This window comes from Bison bison, unplaced genomic scaffold (genome assembly GCF_000754665.1).
Source record: "Bison bison bison isolate TAMUID 2011002044 unplaced genomic scaffold, Bison_UMD1.0 scf7180017864309, whole genome shotgun sequence".
NCBI lineage: Eukaryota > Metazoa > Chordata > Mammalia > Artiodactyla > Bovidae > Bison > Bison bison.
In genome coordinates, this window is record NW_011494881.1 from 3,789,236 (window position 1) to 3,814,754 (window position 25,519).

Here is a 25,519-nt window from a genome sequence, read left to right on the forward strand (position 1 = left end):
ACCCAGCCCCGGAGCCCCCCAGGATGCCCCGCGGGGACTCGGAGCAGGTGCGCTACTGCGCGCGCTTCTCCTACCTCTGGCTCAAGTTCTCGCTCGTCATCTACTCCACGGTGTTCTGGGTGAGTGACCCCAGTCGGGCCCCGGGATGGGAGGGGGAGAACGCACTCCCTTGTTCACCCACACGATGCGCCGGGGGTGGGGAATGCGGGTTGGGTTGGGTGCAGACTTGTCTGCTCCAGGGAGGGGGCAGAAGCGCACAACTGGATTCTCGTCCCACTTTCCTTGGGAACCAGGAAATTCTGGCTGCTTGAGCTTAGCCTGAATTTCAGCCGCCGGGTGGAGAGCCTTAGAGCTTGTTGGTAAGGACTACGACTAAGGAGCTCCGCGTGGCTCACCTGTGTGCACCTGACCAGCAGTTTGGTTCTAGAGTCCACCAGCCTGCGCTGGTGCGGTAGGCTGTGGTTACCACGTTGGCCGCTCCCGCCCGGCCTGCTAGGTGTTACTGAGTTCGCCTCCCCATCATTCTGTGGAGCAGTGGTCAGGCTTTGTGGTCTGGGGTTGGGAGACCTGGACTCCTTATCCTGTCCCACTATATACCTGCCGACGTCCCTGAGGATGCCTCCCCCTCGGGCCGCGGTTTCCTCTAGGGTGGAAGGAGGATGCTTTGTGGGAGGTGTGGTCAGGCGGATTCCACCAGAAGTGTCCGAGGAGATCTCCAGCTGCTTTTAGGTGCTCAGAAATTTAAAAAGCCCCTGCACTTGACCTTCTCTTCTCTCCTGTTGGGGGACAGGATGGTTGTGGTTGGACATGAACCAGCTTCGAATCCTGCCACTACCACTTTCCAGCTGAGTGATAGTGGGGAAGTTACTTCATCTCCTGAGGCCATGGTTTCCTCATCTGCCAATAGAAACAGAGATGATACTCAACTTTCTGAATGGTTGTGGGGATTAACTGAAACAGGTCAAGTCCATTGCTTAGTACAGGGACCAGCAAAGAGCTCAGGAAGTCTCAGCCATTGTTATTATTATGGACAGGGGAGCTGGCCCTCCTGGTAAGCTGACCCAATAGACTGGGTTTCGCTATGGAGATTTCAGACTGGGCTGGGCCCCCTCCTAGAAATGAGGACTTCTTTCTACAGGCCAGTGCCAGCCCTGCCACTCTAGAATAGTTCCCCTGCCCCCAACATGCCACAGGGCAGACTTGCCCAGGTACCTGACACCCATCCCCTGCAAACACATGCACACTCTGGTCTCTTTCTCAACCTTCACTGAGTCTTTTCTTATGGCGGGAAATGCTAGATCTGCCATCAGGTTTTCCTTGTGACCTCTCTGTGGATGTGACCTTACCTGGTGTCCAGATCCAGATTCTCGATTTGTTCTGTTACTGATTCAATGGGTGATCTTAGGCAAGTCACTTCCCTGTTTGGGGCCTCAGAGCTGTGAATTGACTCACCCAGCTCCTAGTTCAGTTCTCTGACTCTATGTAATGAGCAAGAGTGATGAGCGGTATGTATGGGGGCTGGAGGATGTAGCACAGACTCACTGATGGATGGTCCAGGGAGGCAGAAGTGTTTTGTTTTGTTTTTTAATATTTATTATTTTGTATTTTGGCTGTGCCAGGTCTTAGTTGTGGCACACAGGAACTTTAGTTGCCAACTGTTAGTTGCAGCATGTGGGATATAGTTCCTCAATCAGGGATCAAACCTGGGCCCCCTGCATTGGGAGTGTGGAGTCTTAGCCACTAGACCACCAGGGAAGTCCCAGGGGCAGACGGTTTTATGTGAAACTGGGATGGGGATGATCTGAGCTGTCACTCAGTGGTTCTCAAAGTTACACCAGAATCAACTCAGAATTTTAAAAACACTCTAGATGCCTGGGCCCTGGCATACATATTTATTTAAACTTATTTAACGTCCCCAGGTAAGTGTATAATAAGTGTTAAAAACTGCCAGGCTAGATGGTCTCGTGGGCCCCTTGATTCTGATTCTGGGATTTTTTTGCCTGCTCCTTCTTTGTCTGGCCTCTGAAGCTCCTTCCCTGTAGGTCAGAGTTGGCAGGGAGAAGGCTAAAGTTGATGGGTGGGGAGATGGGGAAACAGGAGAAGACCAGGAGCCAGAAGGTGGGGGTTACTTTTTTGGCTTCACCGCTTCTCTCAACGTTGTCATTGTCAGTCGCTAAGTTGTGTCCGACTCTTTTTGACCCTGTGGACTGCAGCATGCCAGGCCTCCCTGCCCCTCAGCATCTCCTGGAGTTCACTCAAGTTCATGTCCATTGAATCAGTGATGCCATGCAACTGTCTCATCCTGTGCTGCCCTCTTCTCCTTTTGCCTTCAATCTTTCCCAGCATCAGGGTCTTCCAATGAGTTGGCTGTTTGCATCAGGTGACCAAAGTATTGGAGCTTCAGCTTCAGCATCAGTCCTTCCAAAGAATACTCAAGGTTGATTTCCCTTAAGATTGACAGGTTTGATCTCCTTGATGTCCAAGAGACTCTCAAGTCTTTTCCAATACCACAATTCGAAAGCATCAATTCTTTGGCACTCAGCCTTCTTTATGGTCCAACTCTCACATCCATATGTGACTACTGAAAAGACCATAGCTTTGTCTCCTAATTTCTTTGCATCTCCATTTTTCCATCTACAAAATGGATAACTGATATCCTGCCTCACATCTCACTGGATTGTTCTTAGGTTAGCCATGTGGGGAGAAGGTGACACGTGGACAAAGCAAGTGCTATAAAAAAGAAAGTCACACAGTTAAAATGAAACTTGAATTTTCAAGGCCCTGCTTGCCACTGTCCCTGCAGCCTTAAGAAAAGACCACTCTGTGGCCCTTGCTCTGTCTCTTCTGAAGCAGGATGGGACTCAGAACTCAGAATCCTCCCTTTTCAGCCACCTGAGACTGACTTAAAAAATCTTTAACTTCCCACCCCTGGAGGTATTAGTGCTTAATAATCTCCTTATGCATGCCAAGAACCCAGCCACCTGCCAGGGCAACTCCAGGTGCCAGAATTTGACTTCAGGGTGGAGGCCCAGTTTAAGTGATTTGTCTTAGACTGGGTTTGTGGTTATTTGGAAACCATTACAGGAAAGCTTATTAGCTCAGTGCCATCCCTTGGGAGGAGCAGTGGGGCCAAGGGTTACTTGCTTTGTAAGCCCAAGGAGCTAACATTTTCATCTCAGTATCTAAGGAGGTAAAAGTTTTACCATAGCTATGCACCTTCTGTAGGACTTTATGCTTTAAAACTTAATATCAAATAGGAAATGCAAGGACATTGTACAAAATTTAAATGTATGAAAGAGTAATCATCAGTTATAAGCCTTCCTCCAATCCCTCTCTGGTATGCCCTGTCCATAACTTTTGTGAGTTTCTTTAGTCTTCCTTTTTTTTTTTGGCCTTGCCCTGTGGCATGTGGGATCTTAGTTCCCCAACCAGAGATCAGACCATACCCCCTGTATTGGAAGCATGGCATCTTAACCACTGGACTGCCAGGGAAGTCTCTGTTAGGAGTTTCTTGTGAGTCTTTTCTGGGATACTATCCTAGGCACAAACATGTGGATGTGTTATATACTCTTTTTTTCCTCCTGCATTCTGGACTTCCCAGGTAGCACTAGTGGTAAAGAACCTTACTGCCAATGCAGGAGACTTGATAGACATGGGTTCAATACCTGGGTCAGGAAGATCCCGAGGAGAAGGAAATGGCAACCCGCTCCAGTGTTCTTGCCTGGGAAATCCCATCGATACAGGAGCCTGCGGGCTACAGTCCTTGGGGTTGCAAAGAGTCAGACACGACTGAACACACAGACAAAGTAGCATACTGTACACAGTTCTGTCCTTACCTTTTCACTTAAATTTAAATCCGTGTAAATTGTGGAGCTCTGATAGGGGCTGCCTCATTCTATTTGATGGCTGTGTAGAATTTACTGTGGGTGCATGCTAAGTCGCTTCAGTTTGTGTCCTACTCTTTGTGACCCCATGGACTGTAGACCGCCAGGCTCCTCTGTCCATGGGATTCTCCAGGCATGAATACTGGAGTGGGCTGCCATGCCCTCCTCCAGGGGAATCTTCCTAACCCAGGGATCAAACCCACATCTCTTTTGTCTCCTGCATTGGCAGACAGATTCTTTACCACTAAAGAATCTGGGCTGTCTGGGAAGCCCAGAATTCACTGTAGGCTATGCCAAAATATATTTCATCAGTCTCCAGCTTGGGGACTCAGGACTAAAGATTAAGGACCAATTTTTAATTACTGCAAATAGTGCATCTTTGAATGTGTCATTTTGCACATGTGTGTGTATGTCTGCAGGGTGATTTCTAGAAGTGGAATTGCTGGGTTAAAGGCTATATGAATACATAATATACATATGGGAATGAGTCATCTTAAGTGTATACAACTTAGTGAAGTTTTACAAAGCGAACATCACTGTATAATCAGCCCCCAGGTCAACCAACAGAACTGTCAGCAGAAGCAGAAACCCACCTTGTGTCCACTGCCAGTTGCTACCACCCCTCAGCAGTAGTAATCACTATTGGGATGTCTAATAACACAGAACAGCTTTGCCTGTTTTTGTATGTGCATTAAAACTTTAGATTAATGTTAAAACAGCCATACTAGAAGCTATAAGTATTATAAATTATTTATGTGTAATATTATATTACTTTAAACTGATTCACTTTTTAAACTTAAATTTATTTCCTGTGTGACTTGCAGGATCTTAGTACCCCAACCATGGAATGAACTTGTGCCCTTGGCAGTGAAAGCGTGGAATTCTAACCACTGGACTGCCAGGGAATTCCCTAAACTTAAATTTATTTTTAAAAGGAGGCTTTATATCACTACATCCAACGGGGAAGGCTTCCTAAATGGTGCAGTGGTAAAAAATCCGTCTGCCAATGAGGGAGAAACAAGAGACTTGGGTTTGAGCCCTGATTCAGGAAGATCCCTTGGTGGTCTACATGGCAATCCACTCCAGTATTCTTGCCTGGAAAAGTCAATGGACAGAGGAACCTGACGGGCTACAATCCATGGGGTCACAAGAGTCAGATACGACTGAGCACACACACACACACACACACACACACACGCACACAACGGGGAACCAAAATTCCTCATCGAAAATAGCTGGCAACAGTGGCAGTAAATACAGTGCAGGGAACAAAATAACTATTAAATCCTAGCTAGATACTGTGCATGCTAGAGGCTGCGAACCTGAGGCTTGGCTGGGTTGTCCCAAAGGCAGGTTGGCAGATGTTTTGAGAGGTGTAAAGACAAACTGACACCGAAGCCGAGATTTGCTCCTTGACGAGATAGGAAGGATCAGAAGGGAAATGAGCACCGAAAACTTCTCTTAGTCTGTGAGTCAATATGAACATGACCTTGAACCACTTACAAGATCTCTGTTGCCACACCTGGGGGCCCTTTCATTTTTTTAGAGGGTGACCCCGGGGTTCAGACAGGGCATGTCTCGAGGTCACTCAGCACAGCTGGCACTAGCCTGCAGGTGTCCTCGTTTCCAGTTCAGTGAGAAATGAGCTCATCCACAGGCTCTTGGAGCCTCCTCTTCCCACTGCACGGGTGAATCATTCTGACACATGTGCCCTCAGCCCACTGGGGACACGCCTCTAATTATAGCACCGACCACAGGGTATCCTAGAGATCCGTTTACATGACTTTCCTCGCCGGACTGTGGGCTCCTGGAGGTCAGGGGAGTAGCTCTTTCATATCCTCTTCCAGATACTGGTCTCAGGGCCAGGTACACAGTAGGTGCTCAGGAAAGGCTTGTTGCATTGGGGTCCTGAGTCCCGACCTGTACCTTGGAAGCAGAGATTGGAGATATGGGCGCCCAGATCAGAGGCCAAACTGGGTGTGTAGCCAGCAGTGGTCAAGTTTGCTGACGCTTTGAATTTGCAAAGTGGGCTGGACTGATCATGGAGACACTGGCTGTCTAGAAAGCACCAAGCCTATTCCCTTAAAATGAGATAGGGTTTTCGGTCGGGTAAGGGTGTCAGGGCTGAGCGGTGTCGATAATCCGGAAGGAAGTGGATGTGGATAGGTGGTGGAGGTTATAGATGCCGGAGGCAATATTAAGTCTTTCTTGTCCCTTCAAGGATGGGCCTCATTACCATAGTTCTTGTTACCCAAAGTTTAATGGTTAAGAGTGTGGACTCTGTACCAAGCTATCTGGGTTCAAATCTGGACTCTGACACTTACAGGTTGAGTGACATAGGCATTAACTTCCATCTGCCTCAGTCGTCTTATCTGAAAAACGGGTGATACCAGAACCTACCTGAGAGTCCTGAGACCCTTAAATGGATTAATTATCGGAAGGGCTTAAAGCAATGCCTGCCACATGATAAACACTACACCAGCTACTTAAGAGTTAGCCGTTCTTTCCCTGCCTTCCTTTCTATTCTTCTTGGTGCTCAAGAGCCATAGACTGAGAATTAGAAGGGCCCTTGCCCTTCTAGTGTGAACTTTTCATTTTACTGAGAAGGAAACAGGCCTGGAGAGGAGAAGCAAAGATCGGAAACCCCACAGCAAGTTAATGATAGACCCAGATCAGGACTTAGCCCCCGACTTCAGTTTCTTCATGGGGTCACCGTGACCTCTACCAGCAATGGTATCCCCCTTCCCCATCCCCCGGTGGTCCCTCCACTTGTCAGGGTTCCAGGTATAAGTGGACAACAGCATTTCTGGAAGGAGCTAGGTACCTGGCCTCCCTCTTGAGCGCAGCAGGAATTTTTAAGTTTTGAAAAGAGCTTTGTTTGTGTGAAAATAATATGTGGCACATAGTTGAAAAAGAATTCCAAGCAATTCAGGTAAGCACAGAGATGAAAATAAAAGTCACTTTCGATTCTATCACCAAAAGAACCATTATTGGCGTAAATACTCATTTGGACACCTCATTACACATTTGGGCGTGCGTGCTAAGTGACTTCAGTTGTGTCTGACTCTTTGCAACCCCATGGACTGTAGCCTGCCAGACTCCTCCGTCCATGGGATTCTTCAGGCAAGAATACTAGAGTGGGTTGCCATGCCCTCCTCCAGGGGATCTTTCCAACCCAGGGATCGAACCCCCATCTCTTACGTCTCCTGCATTGGCAGTCAGGTAATTTACCACTAGCACCACTTGGGAAGCCCCTTCCTTATACATATATGTAGATATTTAAATTTTTTTTTTAATGTGTTTGATTGGCAAGTTCTATTTCCTTCTTGTTCTAGGCAAGCATTTCAAAGAGAAAATATTAAAACTCAAGAAAGTGAGGCAGCTTTCATAGTGGAGGCGGTCACCTTGCCTCATGGGCCCAGAGATGGCCTGGGCTGGGCTCAGGCCTCAGGCCCAGGGAGGTCCCTCCCCTCCCCTAGCCAGGCCACAGGACCTTTACAATCCAGAGAATCCAGAAGGCAGCCCCTGAAGGGGTTTGGAGAATTTTCTAATGCCTTTATTTTCCAGATGAGCAAGTATTGCCCCAAGAAAGTTTCTTTGTGGTTAGTCGAGGCTTCTGTGGGTAAACCCACCTTTTCCTGTAAGAGAAGGGTTGTTTATGCTGCAGGACTGGGTTGGGACCTCACTGCTACCTTCGGTTGGTTGTTCGTGAGAAGCAGGAGTAACAGCCTGCCCTTCTCCTTCCCTCTGCCCAGTGCCTCTTCTCCCTGGGTGGCTCAAATTGCTGACCTGGGGTAGGACTCAGAGTCAACCAGACTAGGGACTGATAATGAAATTTCTGGAGCAGCTGGCTCCAAATACAGGGGAAAGATGTCTTCTGGGTAAGCCTGGGCATGGGGGATTGAAAAGACAGACCTTTCCCAGAGAGCACCTCTGGATGTGAGTGGGTTGAAATCGACATCTTCATGGAAGGCAGGAGAGTCCAGTCTTGACACGCCGTTCCCTCCAGGGTGGGGACCATTTGTTTGCTTATTCAGTCAACAAAATAGTTATTTAATGCCTACTGTGTATACCAGCCACAGTGATAGTTAACAGGAAACAACCGTGAACAAGACAGACTTGTCTGGAAGACATACAGACCACTAAATACACATAGCTGTGATAGGTGTTAAGGAGCAAATTAGGGAGGAAGTGGGGAAAGGTGGAAGTTCCTACTTTAAATGGAGTGGTCAAGGAAAGACTTTATGAGGGGCTCAAAGACCGAGAGACTTCCCAGGTGGTTCAGTGGTAAAGAATCAGCCTGCCAATGCAGGAGATGCAGAAGACGTGGGTTTGATCCATGAGTTGGGAAGATCCCCTGCAGGAGAAAATGGCAGCCCACTCCAGTATTCTTGCCTGGAAAATCCCATGAACGGAGGAGCCTGGCGGGCTACAGCCCATAGGGTCGCAAAGAATCGGACACGACTGAGCAACTGAACACACATGCAAAGACTGAGAAGGAGCCAGCCACACAAAGGCCTGTAGAGGATATCTCAGATGGAGAGGACAGTAAGTGCACAGGCCCTGAGGTAGGCAAATATGGTTGCAGCACATGAGGAAGCCTAAGAGGACTAAATTATGGGAGGAGAGACTGGTGGGAGTCTGGTCATATGAGGAGTCTGGGGTCTGAGTGACCTAGGGGGGAGGTTTCATTGTCAGGACTTGATGGCAGTGCCATCTGGAGACATGGATCAAGTGCTGGTTCTGCTGTGACTCTGGGTAAAGAGTGGACTCCTTGAGCCTGCTAGATGACTCATCTATGGATACTGTGGGGAGGATCCTGCAAGATGAGAGATGCGGAAGCTCCCAGCTCACTGTAGGCCTGGTCCACGGAGGGATGGAGATTTACCTGGGGAGCCTTACAGAGCTCAAGGGAACTGGGACATTAGATGTGATAACTTCTGGAACTTGTCTTATCAGAGGAGGTTACTTTCTGCTGGGGATGCTCTGCCTGCTTAGAGCAGATGGCTGTGGCTTTGCCCTTGGGTAGAAAAGTCTGACCACTTGGGAGAACGTGTGGCTTCTTCTAGGAGCTGGGTCCTTCCTACACTTTAGTTCTTGGCTTTAATGGTGCACCAGTAGAGGCTCTGCACCATATGCCAAGCATGTGAGTCTAGCCTAACTAGAAGGTGCTGAGAACACCCAGATGGGAGAAGAGGGGATGGGAGAAGCACTTCCAGGAACCTAGAGGCAGGGTCTGCCCCTGCCAGAGAATGTCAGACAGATGATGTCAACAGGGGCACTGTTCAGCTCCAGGCTGGGCCTTCTTGCCTAGGCCAGGAGGAGGAGAGACCAAGGAGCAGATTAGGAGAAGAGAAGATGAAGAGGTCAGCCTACAGGGGAGATGGAAACTGAAATCAGGCAGCAGTGGCCAGCTGGAGATGGTGTGTGGTTTTCTGCCTGACTGGCTGTGACGGCAGAGGAGCCCTGGGGAGACTTCCAGGAGGTGGGATCTGGGCTGGAGGGGCACAGAGGCCAGGCTGAAAGGAGTGGAGATGAGCTTCAGGAGGGGAGGGTGGGTCACTGCAGAATTGGATGCTTCTTGGGCCTGGTTGTTGAGGTCAGAAACACCCCCTGGGGGAACTAGGCCTGGAGGCCCAGCTCTAGGCAACTCATTAGGAGAATGCGCGCTTCTTGTTTGATGGGTGGGGAGCAGGTCTGATTGACTGAGTGACCATGGACAAGTCACAAGCAACTCTGTGCCTCAGTTTCTTGTCTGTGGAAATGAGGTAACCCTTGTACCTTGAACAGAACCAGGCTTGGGTGGGCAATGCCTCCAGAGCTCTTAGCAGGGTGTCTTGTGTAATAAGCATCAGCGTGGATGCTGGGAGAAGTGGCATCACTGGGTGGGAGCTAGGTGGCAGCTTGCTGGGTGTTGGCAGAGAGGCTGGAGGGTGGGAGGAGCCTCCACTTTGCACTTACATCACTGAACTTGCACTTCACTTCTCTGGGTTCTCAGAACAACTCTGTAAGCTGGACACTCCTCCCCTTTTACAGCTGAAGGGACTGAGGCCTAGGGAGGGAGACATGACTGACACAACCCACTGTTTGCCTCCAACCCTGAGACCAGAGCTGTTTCACTGTGAAAATTGTACCTGTTGTGTTTTGTTTAATTCTTTCCAAAGGAGACTTTCTTACTAATGGAGATATTTGCATCTTAGTCTGCAGGGAAGTAAACATTTGCCCAGAGGGTAGAAGGAGGACAGCCTTGGCCTGGTCATTCTCAGAGCCCTCCCCTTCCTGCGGGAAAGCCCCTCCCAGATGTGGCGGGTGGCCTTGGACAAGTCACAGGGCTCCCTGTGCTGTTTGCCATCCCTACCAGAAGATGGGCTGTACTGGGTTCAGTGCAGGGGGCTGCGGTCAGTTCCTGTGCATCCACTGAGAGGTGGGCACTGGGCCCAGAGAAGGGCGCATTGTGCTTGGTGGTGGGCAGAGGGCAGCCTCCAGCCTGCCCCATCACAGACCGGGACCAAGTACCTGGCTGGAGTGGAGTAGGGTGCTGGCTTCCGAGGCTGGCACGAATTTAGAGACTGGGTCACTTCCTGAGGTCAAAAAACAGGACCTTCTAGGCCATTGGATCTGTGAGGCCTCCATCTCGCGGATTTCACAAGTACATGTGTCTAAGATCCATCTTCACAGCTGATTCCATGGGTCTGGGTTGGGGCCCAGGCACCTATAATTTTTAAACTTCCCCAGACGATTCTAAGGAGCTGCTGGAGTAAAATCTGCAGCTCATGATGGTGTCTGTGAGGGGATTCTGGTGGAGTGGCCTGGTTTCCAAGCTGACTTTCTCACTAGCTGAATCCTGACTGACTTGCTGAACGTTTTCCCAACCTTGCTGACCATCTGGACAGTGTCTGTGGGCTGGGGAAGTCGGTGTGCCTGTTTAGGGGAAGCTCGCTGGGAGGGAGCTGTCCTGGAAGTGGAGGGAGCATGCTAGGCAGGCGTGGACAAGTTGGGGGCGTGGGGGGTGTTGGCAGCACCCAGTCGGGGCTGGTGGAGGTGTGTAGAGACCACCAGCCTTGGCATCTGGGTGACTGTGTGGAGGCTGGGCTTCTCTGGGGATCTAGATGTATCTGGTTGTGGGTGGGTATCCATAGTTCTAGAATTCTGTTTTCCTTTTGTTATCTTTACAACATCCCTTTATCTGCTTTAAAGGCAACGCTTCTCTGTAGTTAACTTTGTAACTTGAAGACGTTTTGTATAGAACCAGACTTGAAGTTTCTTGAGTCAGGGATTCATGCACTTAGAGGGTGAGCTGTGATCATTTCTCCCCTTCAATTATGTCTCCAGTTTGAGAACAGCTGATCTGTCGGCATTGCGTTGGAAGGCTGACTGTGATCTACTGAGTATCAGTGACCTAAAGTAATGACCCTACAGGGGAGGTGCGGCAAGGAGGGGAAGCAGAGTTTCAGATGGCTGTGATGAACCTGCTTGGGGTCACTGTAATGGCCCAGTTAGTGGAAGGATGAGGACTTGACTTCTGACTCTGACCATGAGCTCTGTAGTGGGTTGAATGGTTCCCTCCCCGCCACCCCCAACAACAACAGAAAAGATATGTTCATGTCACAGAACTTGTGAATGTGGCCTTATTTGGGAAAAGGGTCTTTGCAGATATAATTGGGCTCAGAATCTTGTGATGAAGTCACCCTGGATTGACTGAACATGGCTTAAACTGAAATGACAAGCATCCTTGTAAGAGAAAGGCAGAGGGCTTTGAGGCAGAAGAGAAGACAGACACGCCGAGGGGAAAGCCGTGTGAATGCAGAGGCCAAGGAATGCCTGGAGTCACCCACAGAAGCTGGAAGAGGTGAGAGAGGATATTCCCCTGGACCCTCTGGAGGAGGCATGGCCCTGCCACACCTTGGTTTCAGGCTTCTGGCCTCCAGAATTTTGAGAGAATGCGTTTCTGTTATTCTAAGCCCTTTGTGGTAATTTGCTGTGGCAGCCCAGAGAACCAGTGCAAGCCCTTTCTGCTTCACCCGGTTGCCTGGCTAGGGAGGGGCCCAGTTGAGCAAGGCCTTGAAAATTCCTTTCCCTTCTGCAGGTGCTGAACGCGGAGGAGAAGGGGTGGGGCGGGGGGAGGAGCCTGGCTGGCCAGGTGGAAGGCCCATAGTCCCACCCACTGGGGCCCCGCCCCTCAAGCAGCCCGGCTCCACGCAGGCCCCGCCCCTTTCCAGCCTCTGCCCACGCAGATCGAAGGCTGTGCTCTACAACTGATTTCTCAAGGGTTTTTCCTCTGCTAGGAAAGCCTGATAGAAAGAGGGTAAAGCATGGGAAGAGAGTACAAGTTAGCTCTCAGAAAGGGCTTCTGATTCTGGAAATAGTTAAATCTAAGCTGCTTGCCGAGCGGGGCTGTGAAACACCTGCTCTTTCCCTACAGCCTCTCAGAACAGGAGTGTCACCCATCCCTTGGGGCATTTAGGATGTGGTGGAGTTCCAGTTGGGCGAACTTCGAAGGGCCATGGTGAGCATCTAGTGTAGCAACACCTTCCTTCGGGAGCAGAGGGAACTGAGACCAGACCACACAGAAAGTGCCTCTGGTTCGAATACCTCCATTCAGAGGGGACAACGGGAACTGCTTAGTGATTTCACCCCAGTGACTTCCTCTCTCGCTGGCATTATTGGTGTCCTCCCCTGTAAACGGGCCTGCTGCTGCACCTGCTGCAGAGGCCTGATGTGTGACCTGTCACAGACTGGCCTTCTCTGCAGAGCTAGAAAGAACTCAGGCAGCGGGAACTCTGTACGTGCCTCTGACCTGGTTCTCTTCCGCCTTTGACGAGGGAGCTGTATTTGCCTGACCCTATGCTGGGTCGGGGGACAGATGATCCAGTCGTGTCCCTGTTCCTTGAGAGGCTGGCACTCACTGCGTCCTAGCAGTGTGCTCACATCAGCGGCAGACGTTCTGTGATTGGGGTGGAGCCGGCCAGCAGCTCCCAGGAGGCTCCGGCTGATGGGAAGGCTTAGTCAGCAGTGGAGACTTGGGTTCTGGGCGGAAGCAGCCACTTGACTTTCCATCCTGGAGAGAAGGTAGGCTTAGCATCAGAGCAGAAAGAAGATGAGGACAGGAGTTGTTCAGGGGCCCACAGTCCTGAGACAGGAGTGGCCCTGTTTTTGCCTTTCGTTTCCACTGCAGTCTCCTTTGGTGCTCACCTTACTTAGAATTAAGCTTTCCCTTTGCAATTAGAAAACGCCCCTTGTCTGTCCTCTGTCTAATCCGGTTGTGCCTTGTGCTTCCTCCTCTTTTGTCTTTTTAATTTTTATTTCAGCTTTATTGAGATATGATTGACATACAGGACTGTATATGTTTAAGGTGTACATAATGATTTGATAATGGTTTGAATTAAATCATGAAATGATTATCACAGTAACTTTAGTTACCATCATCTTATATATCAATAGATATAAAATTAAAGAAATAGAAAAGAGAAATTTTTCCTCATGATGAGAATGCTTAGGATTTACTCTTTTAAAAGTTTCATATATGACATACAGTAGTGTTAATTATATTTATCATATACTAAATTACATTTCTTGGAGAAGGCAATGGCCACCCACTCCAGTACTCTTGCCTGGAAAATCCCATGGACAGAGGAGCCTGGTGGGCTGCCGTCTATGGGGTCGCACAGAGTCTGATATGGCTGAAGTGACTTAGAAGCAAATTACATTTCTAGTATTAATTTACCTTTTAACTGGGCATGTGGGATCTTAAGTTCCTTGACCAGGGATTGAAGCTGTGTCCCCTGAAGTGGAAGTGAGAAGTCTTAACCCCTGGATTGCCAGGGAAGACTCTTGTCTTTTAAAAGCTAACAATGAATGAGCCCTTCCTATGTGCTAGACTGTGTTGTTTCTTAGACATTCTTTCCTTTAATCCTCCAGCAACCCTAAGAGCAGTTTTAGGGTTATTGCTCCATTCTACACTGAGGTAAAGAGAGGCTCAGAGAGGTTAGGGAACTTGCAAGTAAATGCAAAGCCTTTCTCTCTTCTGGCAAACTTCTCGATGCCTTCCTGTCCCAGGTATTTGTCCTTAGGAGGAGAACACTTTTAAGGGAGGTGGGCTGTTTGGGGATGAGTTGTTTGTTCTTTGGTTCTATCCTTTAGTCACTCATTTAACATTTCCTAGGCATACAGGAAGTACTTGGGAGCTTCCCAAGTGGTGCTAGTAGTAAAGAACCTGCCTGCCAGTGTAAGAGACGTGGGTTCGATCCCTGGGTCAGGAAGATCTCCTGGAGGAGGGCATGGCAATGCACTCCAGTATTCTTGCCTGGAGAATCCCCATGGACAGAGGAGCCTGGGGGCTACAGTCCATGGGGTCACAAAGAGTCAGACATAACAGCGTGTGCACACACACACACATCATTCCTAATTAGCAGCAGTCAGCTGACTCTCCAAGAGGAAAGTGGTCTATCCAAGGTCACACAACTCCTGAGTGGGCTCAGCTGGCACATGCTCTTTGCCAGTCCCACCAGCGCAGCCTCAGGGAGCTCAGTTCACATGGCCTTTGCCTCCTCCCATGGCTGGCACCGGCTGACCTCATATTGTTGGTTTCCATGTGCCTTTTCTCTGTTCCTAACTTCCTTAAACGATGCAATCGAAGGTAATGAGGGACCCTCTCTGTCCCTTCCTCCAGGCTTTTCCCCCAGGCATAGGGAGGAGCATGTCCCACAGCCCCCGGGGCTGTTTTCCTGTGTTCTTGCTGATTGGGTAATAGGCAGGTTCTCATCACAGCCAGTATTTAGTCCTGGTTGGCAGTTAGTGGAACATCTGGTGAGGGCATTAATTCCAGGCCAGAGGAGGCTGCCGGCCCTGAGCCCTCGTTGAGCCGGCCCCTGGCTGTGGCCACTGAGACCTCCCAGGCCAAAGGGAGACTCAGACTGTGAACAGATCTTCTCTTAGAAGAAATGGAACTTGGACCTTGCTTGCTGCTTCAATATTTTTAATGTAAAAAAATTTTTAAACATAAAAAGTGAAAGAATGATAGTGAATACCCATATGCCCACTTTGCTGTGCTGTGCTTAGTCACTCAGTCATGTCCGACTCTTTGGGGCCCCGTGGACCAGCCCGCCAGGCTCCTCTGTCCATGGGATTCTCCAGGCAAGAATACTGGAGTGGGTTGCCATTTCCTTCTCCAATGCATGAAAGTGAAAAGTGAAAGGGAAGTCGCTCAGTCATGTCCGACTCTTCGCAACCACATGGACTGCAGCCCACCAGGCGCCTCCGTCCATGGGACTTTCCAGGTAAGAGTACTGAAGTGGGTTGCCATTGCCTTCTCCGATATATGCCCACTCAGTTCAGTCAGTTCAGTCGCTCAGTCGTGTCCGACTCTTTTCGACCCCATGAATTGCAGCACGCCAGGCCTCCCTATCCATCACCAACCCCTGGAGTTTACCCAGACTCACGTCCATCGAGTCAGTGATACCATCTAGCCATCTCATCCTCTATCGTCGCCTTCTCCTCCTGCCCCCAATCCCTCCCAGCATCAGAGTCTTTTCCAATGAGTCAACTCTTCGAATGAGGTGGCCAAAGTACTGGAGTTTCAGCTTTAGCATCATTCCTTCCAAAGAAATCCCAGGGCTGATCTCCTTCAGAATGGACTGGTTGGATCTCCTTGCAGTCCAAGGGACTCTCAAGAGTCTTCTCCAACACCACAGTTCAAAAGCATCAATTCTTCGGTGCTCAGCTTTCTTCAGTCGAACTCTCACATCCATACATGACCACAGGAAAAACCATAGCCTTGACTAGACGAGCCTTTGTTGGCAAAGTAATGTCTCTGCTTATGAATATGCTATCTAGGTTGGTCATAACTTTCCTTCCAAGGAGTAAGCGTCTTTTAATTTCATGGCTGCAATCACCATCTGCAGTGATTTTGGAGCCCAAAAAAACAAAGTCTGACACTGTTTCCACTGTTTCCCCATCCATCTCCCATGCCCACTAGCCAGAATCAATCATTTTAACATGTGGCAATGTCAGAATAAGTTGCAGACAGTTCACCCCAGATATCCAGGATGCATCTCCTTTAAAAAAAATGTCCTTGGATATGGCCACAACACCATCATCATGCCTAATAAAAAAACAAGTCCATATGAAAACTTCGCCAGTTGTCCTTAAGATGTTTCTCACAGTGCATTAGAAAAAATAATCAGGATCCAGCGTTACATTGGATCTCATTTTGACAAAAAAGGTCCCAGTGCATCTGAAACTCGACGGGTGATCTCTGAGGCCGCGAATGATACAGATTCTGGAGTCCCAGGGAAGATGATCATGTGTTACTTGCCCACATTTGCCTAATCCACCAAGTACTATTAGGGCCTGGCTTAGGGAAATTCAGAAAGTGGAGAAGGAGGGGCCTCCCTAGTGATCTGGTGGCTAAGACTCCGAGTTCCCAAAGCAGGGAGCCTGGGTTCAATCCCTGGTCAGGAAACTCGATCCCACATGCTACAACTGAGTTTGAATGCCACAATTAAAGATCCTGCTAAATGCAATGAAGATCGACGATCCTGAGTGCTGCAACTAAGACCCGGTACAGCCAAATAAATAAATACTTAAAATACTTTAAAAAGAAAGAAAGTGGAGAGGGAGAGGCTTGCTGGGCCTGGATATACAAGTGGATCTGCCAGCCCTGCCTGCATGAGCCCTCTTCCTGCCTCTTCCTGTTGGAAGGAGAACTGCTCAGTGGTTGGAGCCTAGACACAGGACTCCCGAGTCCCATCCCCTCACCCCCGCCCCAATCACCAGTGGCACGTGCTGGGTCCTGTGCCAGGTGCTGTGGGGCGATGTTCTGAAGAGCTATGAGACCCGGGTCTGGCTGCCTGCAGTCTGCAGGGACACCTCATAGATGCTCTGTTTGCAGATAACCAGCGCGTATGGATGTGTGGGGTGGAGCCTCTTTGTTCCTTGGCTTTGCTGCTTGGGGTCTGGTTGGGGTGGAGTGGGAGAAGCCTCTTGTGTAAGATGGAAAGCACTAAATCAATAGTACCTAATTAGCCGTGACAGGGAAATGAACTTTGAAAAACAAATTGAAACCCATAGAAAATTTGAAAGAGAAATTCAAAGAATATCTGTATGTTATTATTAGCATCTTGTTTTAATATCTTTCTCCCTATCTTTCTTCCCCCTTCTCTCTCAATACTTGTTTTTTTTTTTTTTTTTTTACTGCAGCTTTTGTGACCATAGCCTTACATACCCCAGCAAGCAGCTCTCCAAAAGGGGCATTTTTCCACATGCTGCCATTGTCCATCTGAAAACAAATTACCATTAGATAGAACATCTATGCCGTCCATATCCAGATTTCCCTCCTTGTTCGCCAAATGTCTTTTGTAGTGAATATTTTACCCAATCTAGGTCCACATGTTTCGGCTGTGATATGTCTCTTTCATCTCCCCTAACCTAGACTCTCTTTACTGCTTTTGATTCCTTTGAAGCCTCCAGGCCCTTGTTCTGTAGAACATCAGCATTCTGGATTTACTTTATGATCTCCTGGTAATTAGGTTCAGGTCATACATTTCAAACTGTGGTGCTGGAGAAGACTCTTGAGAGTCCCCTGGGTAGCACGGAGATCAAACCAGTCAATCCTAAAGGAAATCAACCCTGAATATTCTTTGGAAGGACTGATGCTGAAGCTGAAGCTCCAATACTTTGGCTACCTGATATGAAGAGCTGACTCACTGGAAAAGACCCTGATGCTGGGAAAGATTAAGGGCAGGACGGGAAAGGAGCAACAGAAGATGAGATAGTTGGATGGCATCACTGACTCAATGGACATGAGTTTGAGCAAACTTCGGGAGATAGTGAAGGACAGGGAAGCCTAGTGTGCTGCAGTCCCTGGGGTCACAAAGAGTTGAACGTGACTTAGTGGCTGAACAACAGCAACATAAATTTCCCGTATGAGTGCTGCACAGGGTATGTGGGAGGTATAGGAGCTGTGATGCTCGGCCACTCAGCTGCTCTCCATGCCAGGCTGGACCCCCAGTTCTCTCCATTGCAAGCATGCATTTCCCCGTGATAACGAATGCCTAAGCTGTGGGTGACACCTGAGGCTGTGTGAATATTCTGTCTACCAAATAACTTTTGAAAGCAAATCTGAGCATGGGACTCCCTGCTTAAAATATGTCAGTGATCCTCCTTCAGAATATGTCCAGTCTGCCTGCTCCTTGCTACCTGCACATGCCCGTCCTGGTCCAGGCCACCATCACCAGCATCTAGGTTGCTGCAGTAGATTCCTGACCATTCCGATTCCATATCTCCATCCCCCAGTTCTCAGCACAGCAGTTTCAGAGTAACTCATTTAAAAATCAAAGTCAGATCAGATCACTCCTCTGCAAACTTGGAGTGCCTTTCGCCCACTCAGAGCAAAAGTCAGAGTCCTCTCAATAGCTTCAAAGGTTCCGCCTGCTCTGCAACCCACACCGCTGCCCTCTCACCTCCTCCCCTCTGCTCTCCCTACCATCGGGCTGGAGCAGCTATTCTCTGAACACATGGGCACATTCCAAGGTCTTGGTATGTTCACCTGTGTATCTGTGTGGATGGTAGAGAGCCCCCTACCCCTTCACGTCTTCACTCCAATATCACTCTCCCTGGCTGTGGTATTGAAAATGCCAGCCCCCTCCATCAGCCTTCCTGGCCTCCTTTCCTGTTTCTATCTTCATGGCCCTCATAACCAAGACATACCATTTATTTATTTATTTATTTATTTATTTCTCCCCAACTGGAACATGAGCTCCCCCATAGCTGAGACTTTTGTGTTCGGTTGGTTAACTGCTGCTGCTGCTGCTAAGTTACTTCAGTCGTGTCCGACTCTGTGCGACCCCATAAACGGCAGCCCACCAGGCTCCGCCGTCCCTGGAATTCTCCAGGCAAGAACACTGGAGTGGGTTGCCATTTCCTTCTCCAGTGTATGAAAGTGAAAAGTGAAAGTGAAGTCGCTCAGTTGTGTCCGACTGGTAGCAACCCCATGCTCTATAGCCTACCAGGCTCCTCCGTCCATGGGATTTTCCAGGCAAGAGTACTGGCGTGGGGTGCCATTGCCTTCTCCGTAGCTGGGCCCAACTCCCCATCCTGTACCCCATTCCTTTTTTTTTTTTTTTAATGTGGAGCATTTTTAAAGTCTTTATTAAATTTGTTACAGTATTGCTTCTGTCTTATGTTTTGGTTTTTTTGGCCAACAGGCATATGGGATCTTATCTCCTCAACCAGGGCTCGAGCCCACACCCCCACACCCCCTGCAGTGGAAGGTGAAGTCTTAACCACTGGACCACCAGGGAAGCCCTCCGCACCCTGTTCTTAACAGCTGCTCCCAGAGTGTGCTCCAGGAATCCTTGGTGGGTGGAGCCTTTTCAGGGGATCTGTGAAGTCAAAATCATTTTCGTGGTAATACTAGGATGCTATTTGCTTTCCTGCTGTCATCCTCTCAGGATTGGGGGAATTTCAAGGACATATGATGGTGATGTGGCAGCAAATTGAGTGAGGAGCAGCTTCAAGAATCTACCAGCTCTTCTCATCAGCCAGATATTTACATTTGCAAAAATGTAAAGCCCATACCACCCTTCCTCTCGCAATTTTTTGGGAAAATTTTTAACAAAAAATATGCTATTTATGTTAACATGTAAATCTATTATTGTTATTTCTAAATTAGTTAATAAATATTTAAAATAGGTCTTTTAATTTCTTATATAGTAAATGATCGATAGATATAATCCCCAAAAACAGAAACTCTAGGGTCCTCAGAAATTTTTAAGAGTAAAAATGAATCCTAAGACCAAAAACTTGGAGAATCACTGGCCTACACAACCTGTCAGTAAAGAGAGATCAAAGAAATGAATGAACTTTTTGGTTTAGGCTGAGAGACTTTGCCATGGTGGTCTGACTCCTGAGCTCTTCGCTGGCCTCCTCCATCTCCTGTCTGCCTCTTCTCAGTTCTAACTATGCTGACCTGCTTTCCTCGTGGCACCTTCATGGGCATCTAAAATTCCTTATCCATTTCAGAAATTCTTGCTTGTCCATTACATTCATCAAATGGAACTCAGTCACACTCACCTCCCCCAGGAGACCTTCCTTGATCTCACTGGTATTGCCCTTGATTTAGTGTTTCCTCCTATCCAGCTCTTCTGCACACTCAGTTACCTCTCCCTCAGTGTTCCCCATTTCTGTTGCATTTGTTGGTATACAGATATGTCTTACCAGACTGAGCTTCTTGAGGGCAGAAACTAGATCTTACCTTTTTATGTCCAGTGCCTGGGACATACTAGGCACTTTCTAAAATATGTGTTGAATCAGTGAGTGATGCCTTGGAATTCAGAATTGGGACTCCCTTTCTTCTGATTTACCCTTGGACCAAAGTGCCTCTAAAGGGGGCATGGTTTCTGGCATCTGATTTGAGCCTTGAAATGTCAGAGTGACAGCAGTACTTCATCTTCACTCAGAAGAAACATTTATTGAGCACCTACTGGGTGCTGGGAACCTTTGCATGGTATCTTGTTTCAGGGGCACTGTGGTTCATTAGGCCATTGGGAACTGGCTTGGGCTCTAATCACTTTTCATATGGCTTCTGTGGAGATAACATGGTCTGGGAGCTAAGCTAAACTTCCTGTGGACTTCTGGGACTAATGCATTTGCATTATATATGCAGACTGTGAGGTTGTTGAAGTCAAAGATGGTGTGGTAGGTGTGTTGCTGGGTCCTGCTACCACACCATGTATACAATAGGTAGTAAATAGCTGGAATAATTTGTTCAATGGGCATAGTTAGTACTGGAAATAACAGTACAATGAGGGCTTCCCATTGGTGGTTTCATAGGTGATCATAAGTGGAGAGAGATCTCTATAGCTGGAGTGATCCAGGAAGTCTTCCCAGGGGAAGAGTCTTTGAGATGAACTTTGGAGGATGAGTGTTAGCCCCTTTCATTTTTGTTATTTCCAAAAACAGCTGGTCTCCTTTCCGTGGCTGCTGTGGGAGGCAGTGCCGGAGTCGTATGCCTTGATCAGGCTGGAGTGGGAAGGATATCTCTGTTCCCTGTAGGACCTACTCATGCAGAAGTGTGGCATCTCCTGGCCAGGTGGGAAAGCAAGGGCGGACCCATGCAGAAGGACTCAGTAGCGGAAAAGATTTTGGACCACCATGGTCTGCCGATGGCTGGGGTTCTTGCGAGGGCTGTCTGGGCATGGGTTTCCTGGAGCAATGAAGGGATCCTAGGGCTTGTGGTCAAACGTCTCCCTTTTTGAGCAGGGAAATTGAGGCCCAGAGAGGGGAAGGACTTGCCCAAGGTCACGTGGGATTAGTGACAGAATTGGGATTAAAGTTCAGGGCTCCCCTCTCATCCCCCTCCCCCACCCTCAGCGCTCCTTGTAATGTATGATGCTGCCTCTTTTTCCCTTTGACCTCTTTGGAGTCATAAGCCTTTGGAGTGAGGGACCTTTGGGTCCCCAGGGGTAAATCCTGTGCTGTCTCAGGGAAGAATGGGGATGCCTGGCCCAGTTCCTGGTGGGCAGGTGTGGATTCTGGGACCTGAACTGGAGGCCATTGTTGAGGACAAAGTCCACTTGTCACCTCTGTGAGCCTGTGGCTGCTTTTATTTATTAATTTTTTTCCATTGGGTAGAACCATTTTTATTGCGTATTCATGTATTTAATTAACATTTACTGAAGCTCAGTTTTTCTTATGCATTCTGCTATGTACAGAATTTGGGACCTGGGAAGCTGCCAGTAAAAATCAGTAAAGCACACTGCCTTAAGGATTGACAAGTTGAGGATGGGGGAGTATAGAGAAACAATCATGTGAATAATAAATGATAATACACAGAAGAATCAGAAGTAGTCCTCAAAGGTAAAAATGACATAATAATACATGCTGATGTTAGCTTTCAGTTCAGTTCAGTTCAGTCTCTCAGTCGTGTCTGACTCTTTGCAATGAATCGCAATTGCCCATCATTAGCCAAGGAGTTGCCTCTGTGCAGTGGGTGTTAGGTCATTTCCCCAGCATCCATTCCCTTCTCCATTATCTCATATTTAATGTACAGTTTATAGGCAGATAAATACTTTCCAGGATTTGTAATCTCTTCTCTATGCTACAGCGATTGGTCCATTTGAGCAGGTCTGAGCCAATTAGTAATTCCTCTGCTTCAGGCATTGGTTTAGGAATGGAGTTGTTATTCACATCTGGACAATGGGACCTGAGGGGTTTCCTAGAATGTCTGGAAATGTCTGAGTAAAGGGGAGACTTGGGCCATCTTACTCACTCCTGCCAGCGGCCTGCAGCTATGAGCGAGGAGCCTGTGCCATCTGGGACAGAGGACAAAGGAATGGGAACCAGCAGTGGTTTGGCACAGAATGTACTCCTGAGTGTACTCCAGCAGGAGGCACTGTGCCTGGGCTGAGACCTGGGGAGATAATCACCCAGGTGCCATGGTAATACAGCGCCGGGAGGTGGGGTGTGACTTTCCTGGTGCTGACCTGTGGACAGTGGAGAGGAGGGGGATCCAGAGAGGGCAGGGAAAAGAAAAACCAGGGAGAAGTGTCTGTTGGGTAGAGGTGACATGTTCTTGGCTCTCCTTTGCCCCTTGGCTGTTTCTGTTTTCAGATTAACCAGATAAGTCTTGTTAGTATTATTTTTAAATGGAGGTTCCTCTGGGAAATCTGCTCTTATTCACTGTAATGAATTAGGGTTACCTGCCTCAGGTCTTGATAACATAAGACACCTATCTTTCTGAGCACCTCGATTCTCTTTTTAATGTGAGTTTTCAGGACTGTAAGTCATTTTATCCTGAAGCTTCAGAGTACTCTGGAGTGGGATCATTAGCTTCTTCTTTGGGTTTGTAGGCATCTAAAGCAATAGCATTTCTCAGATTCATTCCTCCGGTAGATCTGGCGGCTGGTCCCTGTGTTGGTGGAACGTCCAGTAGTGTGAAGTCAAACTCCTGTACAGGCTCAGCTCCAATGGACCTGCTCTCATTTCCCAGGAGGAAGACACTGCCAGGCCTCTTGTTTCAGAATATTTTCCCTAGCTGTTTGTTATACCATTTCCCATCTGCCTGCCCCTGAACGCTTCTCAAAGAGAGTCCGGCCTCCATCAGATCTTAACTTCCAGTGCTTCATTTGTTTGTGATTAGACATTCCACTCTGCTCCTGCTGGGTTGAGTAGTTGGGGCTTGCAAACCTCCCAGTGTAGCTCTTTCACAGCCTGGAATGTGCTGCGTGCTTGTAGGAGTCTTTTTATTATTATTATAGGAATGTGGAAGATCATTTAGAGAAAGTGACAAGGCAGACCTCCAAAAAAACTTCACAATACAGAGAACAGATATGTGTGTGGGTCTTTTATCTTTTTAATCTAATTTTTATTTTATATCAGAGTATAGTTGATTTACAGTGTTGGGTTAGTTTCAGGTGTACAGCAAAGTGATTCAGTGATATTCATTCTTTTTCAGATTCTTTTCCATTATAAGTCATTTAAGAATATTAACTAGAGTTCCCTGTGCTATAGTGGGTCCATGTTGATTATCTGTTTTACATATAGTAATGTGTATATGCAGGCTTCCCACAGATGCTTCTGGTAAAGAACCTTCCTGCCAATGCAGGAGACGTGAGAGACATAGGTTCGATTCCTGGGTCAGGAAGGTCCCCTGGAGGAGGGCATGGCAGCCCACTCCAGTGTCCAGATTCTCCAGTGCCTGGAGAATCCCATGGACAGAGGAGCCTGGTGGGCTGCAATCCATAGAGTTGCAAAGAGTTGGACATGACTGAAGTAATTTAGCACGTGCACACATGCACAAATGTGTGTATGTTAATCCCAGACTCCTAATTTATCATGCAGGACTGGGTGTTTGTAACTGTTGGTGACAGGAGGGTAGCAAAACAGGGTGTTATGCCCACTTTGCTTCTTAGAGAGAAGGCCATGTTTCCCACCCCGGGCCGAGCTGGAGAGGCAGGCCTGGGTAATACTTCAGGAAGTTTCTCCCCGAATCTGTCTAGACAGCTATGGGAAAGCTTGAGGGCGGTGGAGACCACTGTTGTTAGGTCATAATAAAGATGATATAAATAAAGAAGGAATAAACCATGCCTATGGGCAGGAAAACCTGGTAAAGGTGTCGATTTTCTCCGAAGGGATCTATAAATTCAATGTGATTCCAGTCAAACCTCAGGAGATGTTTTTCAAGGAAGTTGATAAGATGATTCTAATACATACGCAAGAGTCAAGGTCTAAGAATATCCAGGACGCTTCCGAAGAAGGCAGGAAGGAGGGGCGTGGGCTTGCAGATGCCACAGTTATATTATAAAACTGTAGTCACTACTGAAGGGAGGTTTGTTTAGAGACAGACTGACTGATGGGAGAGACTGGGAGCCAGAAAGAGACCTAGGCATGTGTAGAACCTCAGTGTAAGACAGCAGAGTTGTAGCAGATCCATGGGGACAGGAGGACTAGTTAGTAAGTGGTACCTGTTACATTCTAAACAAAAGCAGATTGTCAGAAAATGTCATGGACCAAGGGTTGCAGTTAAGCAAGTTCTCTGCATGGATGTCAAGTTTTGTTTTGTTTTGTTTTGTGTTTTAAGAAGAAGTTCAGGGTCAAGGCAGAGTTGACAGCAGAGTATCGGTGACAAAGACCAGGGGCCGGCTCTTTTGCTGGCAGTAGCAGTCTGCTGCTGCTTCCTCCAGGGCTGGCTTTGCCTTGGGCTTGAGAGGAACCCTATTCCTCCCGCACAGACTGCCTGAATTTAGCACTGGGGCCTGGTCAATGGCACCAAGTCCAGGGCCCCAGAGCTTAGAATACTGCCCTGTCATTCTGGAGGTGGGTCTGGCACCCTCCTGGGAGACAGAATGAGCCCTAGATCAGTTTGGGTTGGGAGCTCTGGATCTGGTCTGTCCTGCTTTTTGTAGTGCAAAGAGAAGTGGGGTGGCAGGAGCTGAGCTTTCTTGGGGAAAGTGAGAGAAGAGATTGCTTTCTCTTGGATGCAAGTCAGTGAATATAAACTTCCTAGTGGTAGGATGATTAGGGCACATGACTCTTAGATAAGGATAGTCTCTACATCAGAAAGGAGCAAGGCAGGAATGTTAAGGGGCAGCATCCAAGGAGAACTGCTCTGGAGCTGTGCTGTCCAGCACAGTGACCACCAGCTCCCCCTGTCACATCTAAACTGTCTTAAATGAAGTAAAATGAAAAACCTGGGCTTTGCTGGTGACTCAGTGGTAAAGAATCTGCCTGCCAATGCAGGAGACACAGGTTTAGTCCCTGGGTTGGGAAGATCTCCTGGAGAAGGAAATGGCAATCCACTCCAGTATTCTTGCCTGAAAAATCTCATGAACGGAGGAGGCTGGGAGGTCACAAAATAGCTGGACATGACTTAGCAACTAAACAATAACAACAAAATGAAAAATTCAACTTTCCGGGCACACAAGCCATGTTTCAAGAGCTTGCTAGTTCCATATGGCTAGTGACTAACCACACTGGATGTTACCATCATCATAGAAGATTCTTTTGGGAGCACTGCTCTGCTACTGGCACCTTTGTATTTTGCAGAGACATTTGGGACCCATTCTCTCCCAGATCAAAGTGAAAGGCCCGTCTGGTAGATTTAGTGGCAGGGAGACCAGGTTTGGGTGTGGATGCTG

General features: G+C 48.2%; 1 protein-coding gene across 1 annotated transcript in view; it reads left to right on the forward strand.

Moving 5' to 3' along the window:
• Positions 1–6: 6 nt before the first annotated feature.
• TSPAN15 (tetraspanin 15) overlaps positions 7–25,519 on the forward strand; it is a 59,648-nt gene continuing 34,135 nt past the window's right edge. The window contains exon 1 of the mRNA XM_010852391.1: positions 7–119. Within this exon, the coding sequence (XP_010850693.1) occupies positions 24–119 (96 nt within the window). The 5' untranslated portion in view covers positions 7–23. The remainder of the gene's footprint in view (positions 120–25,519) is intronic.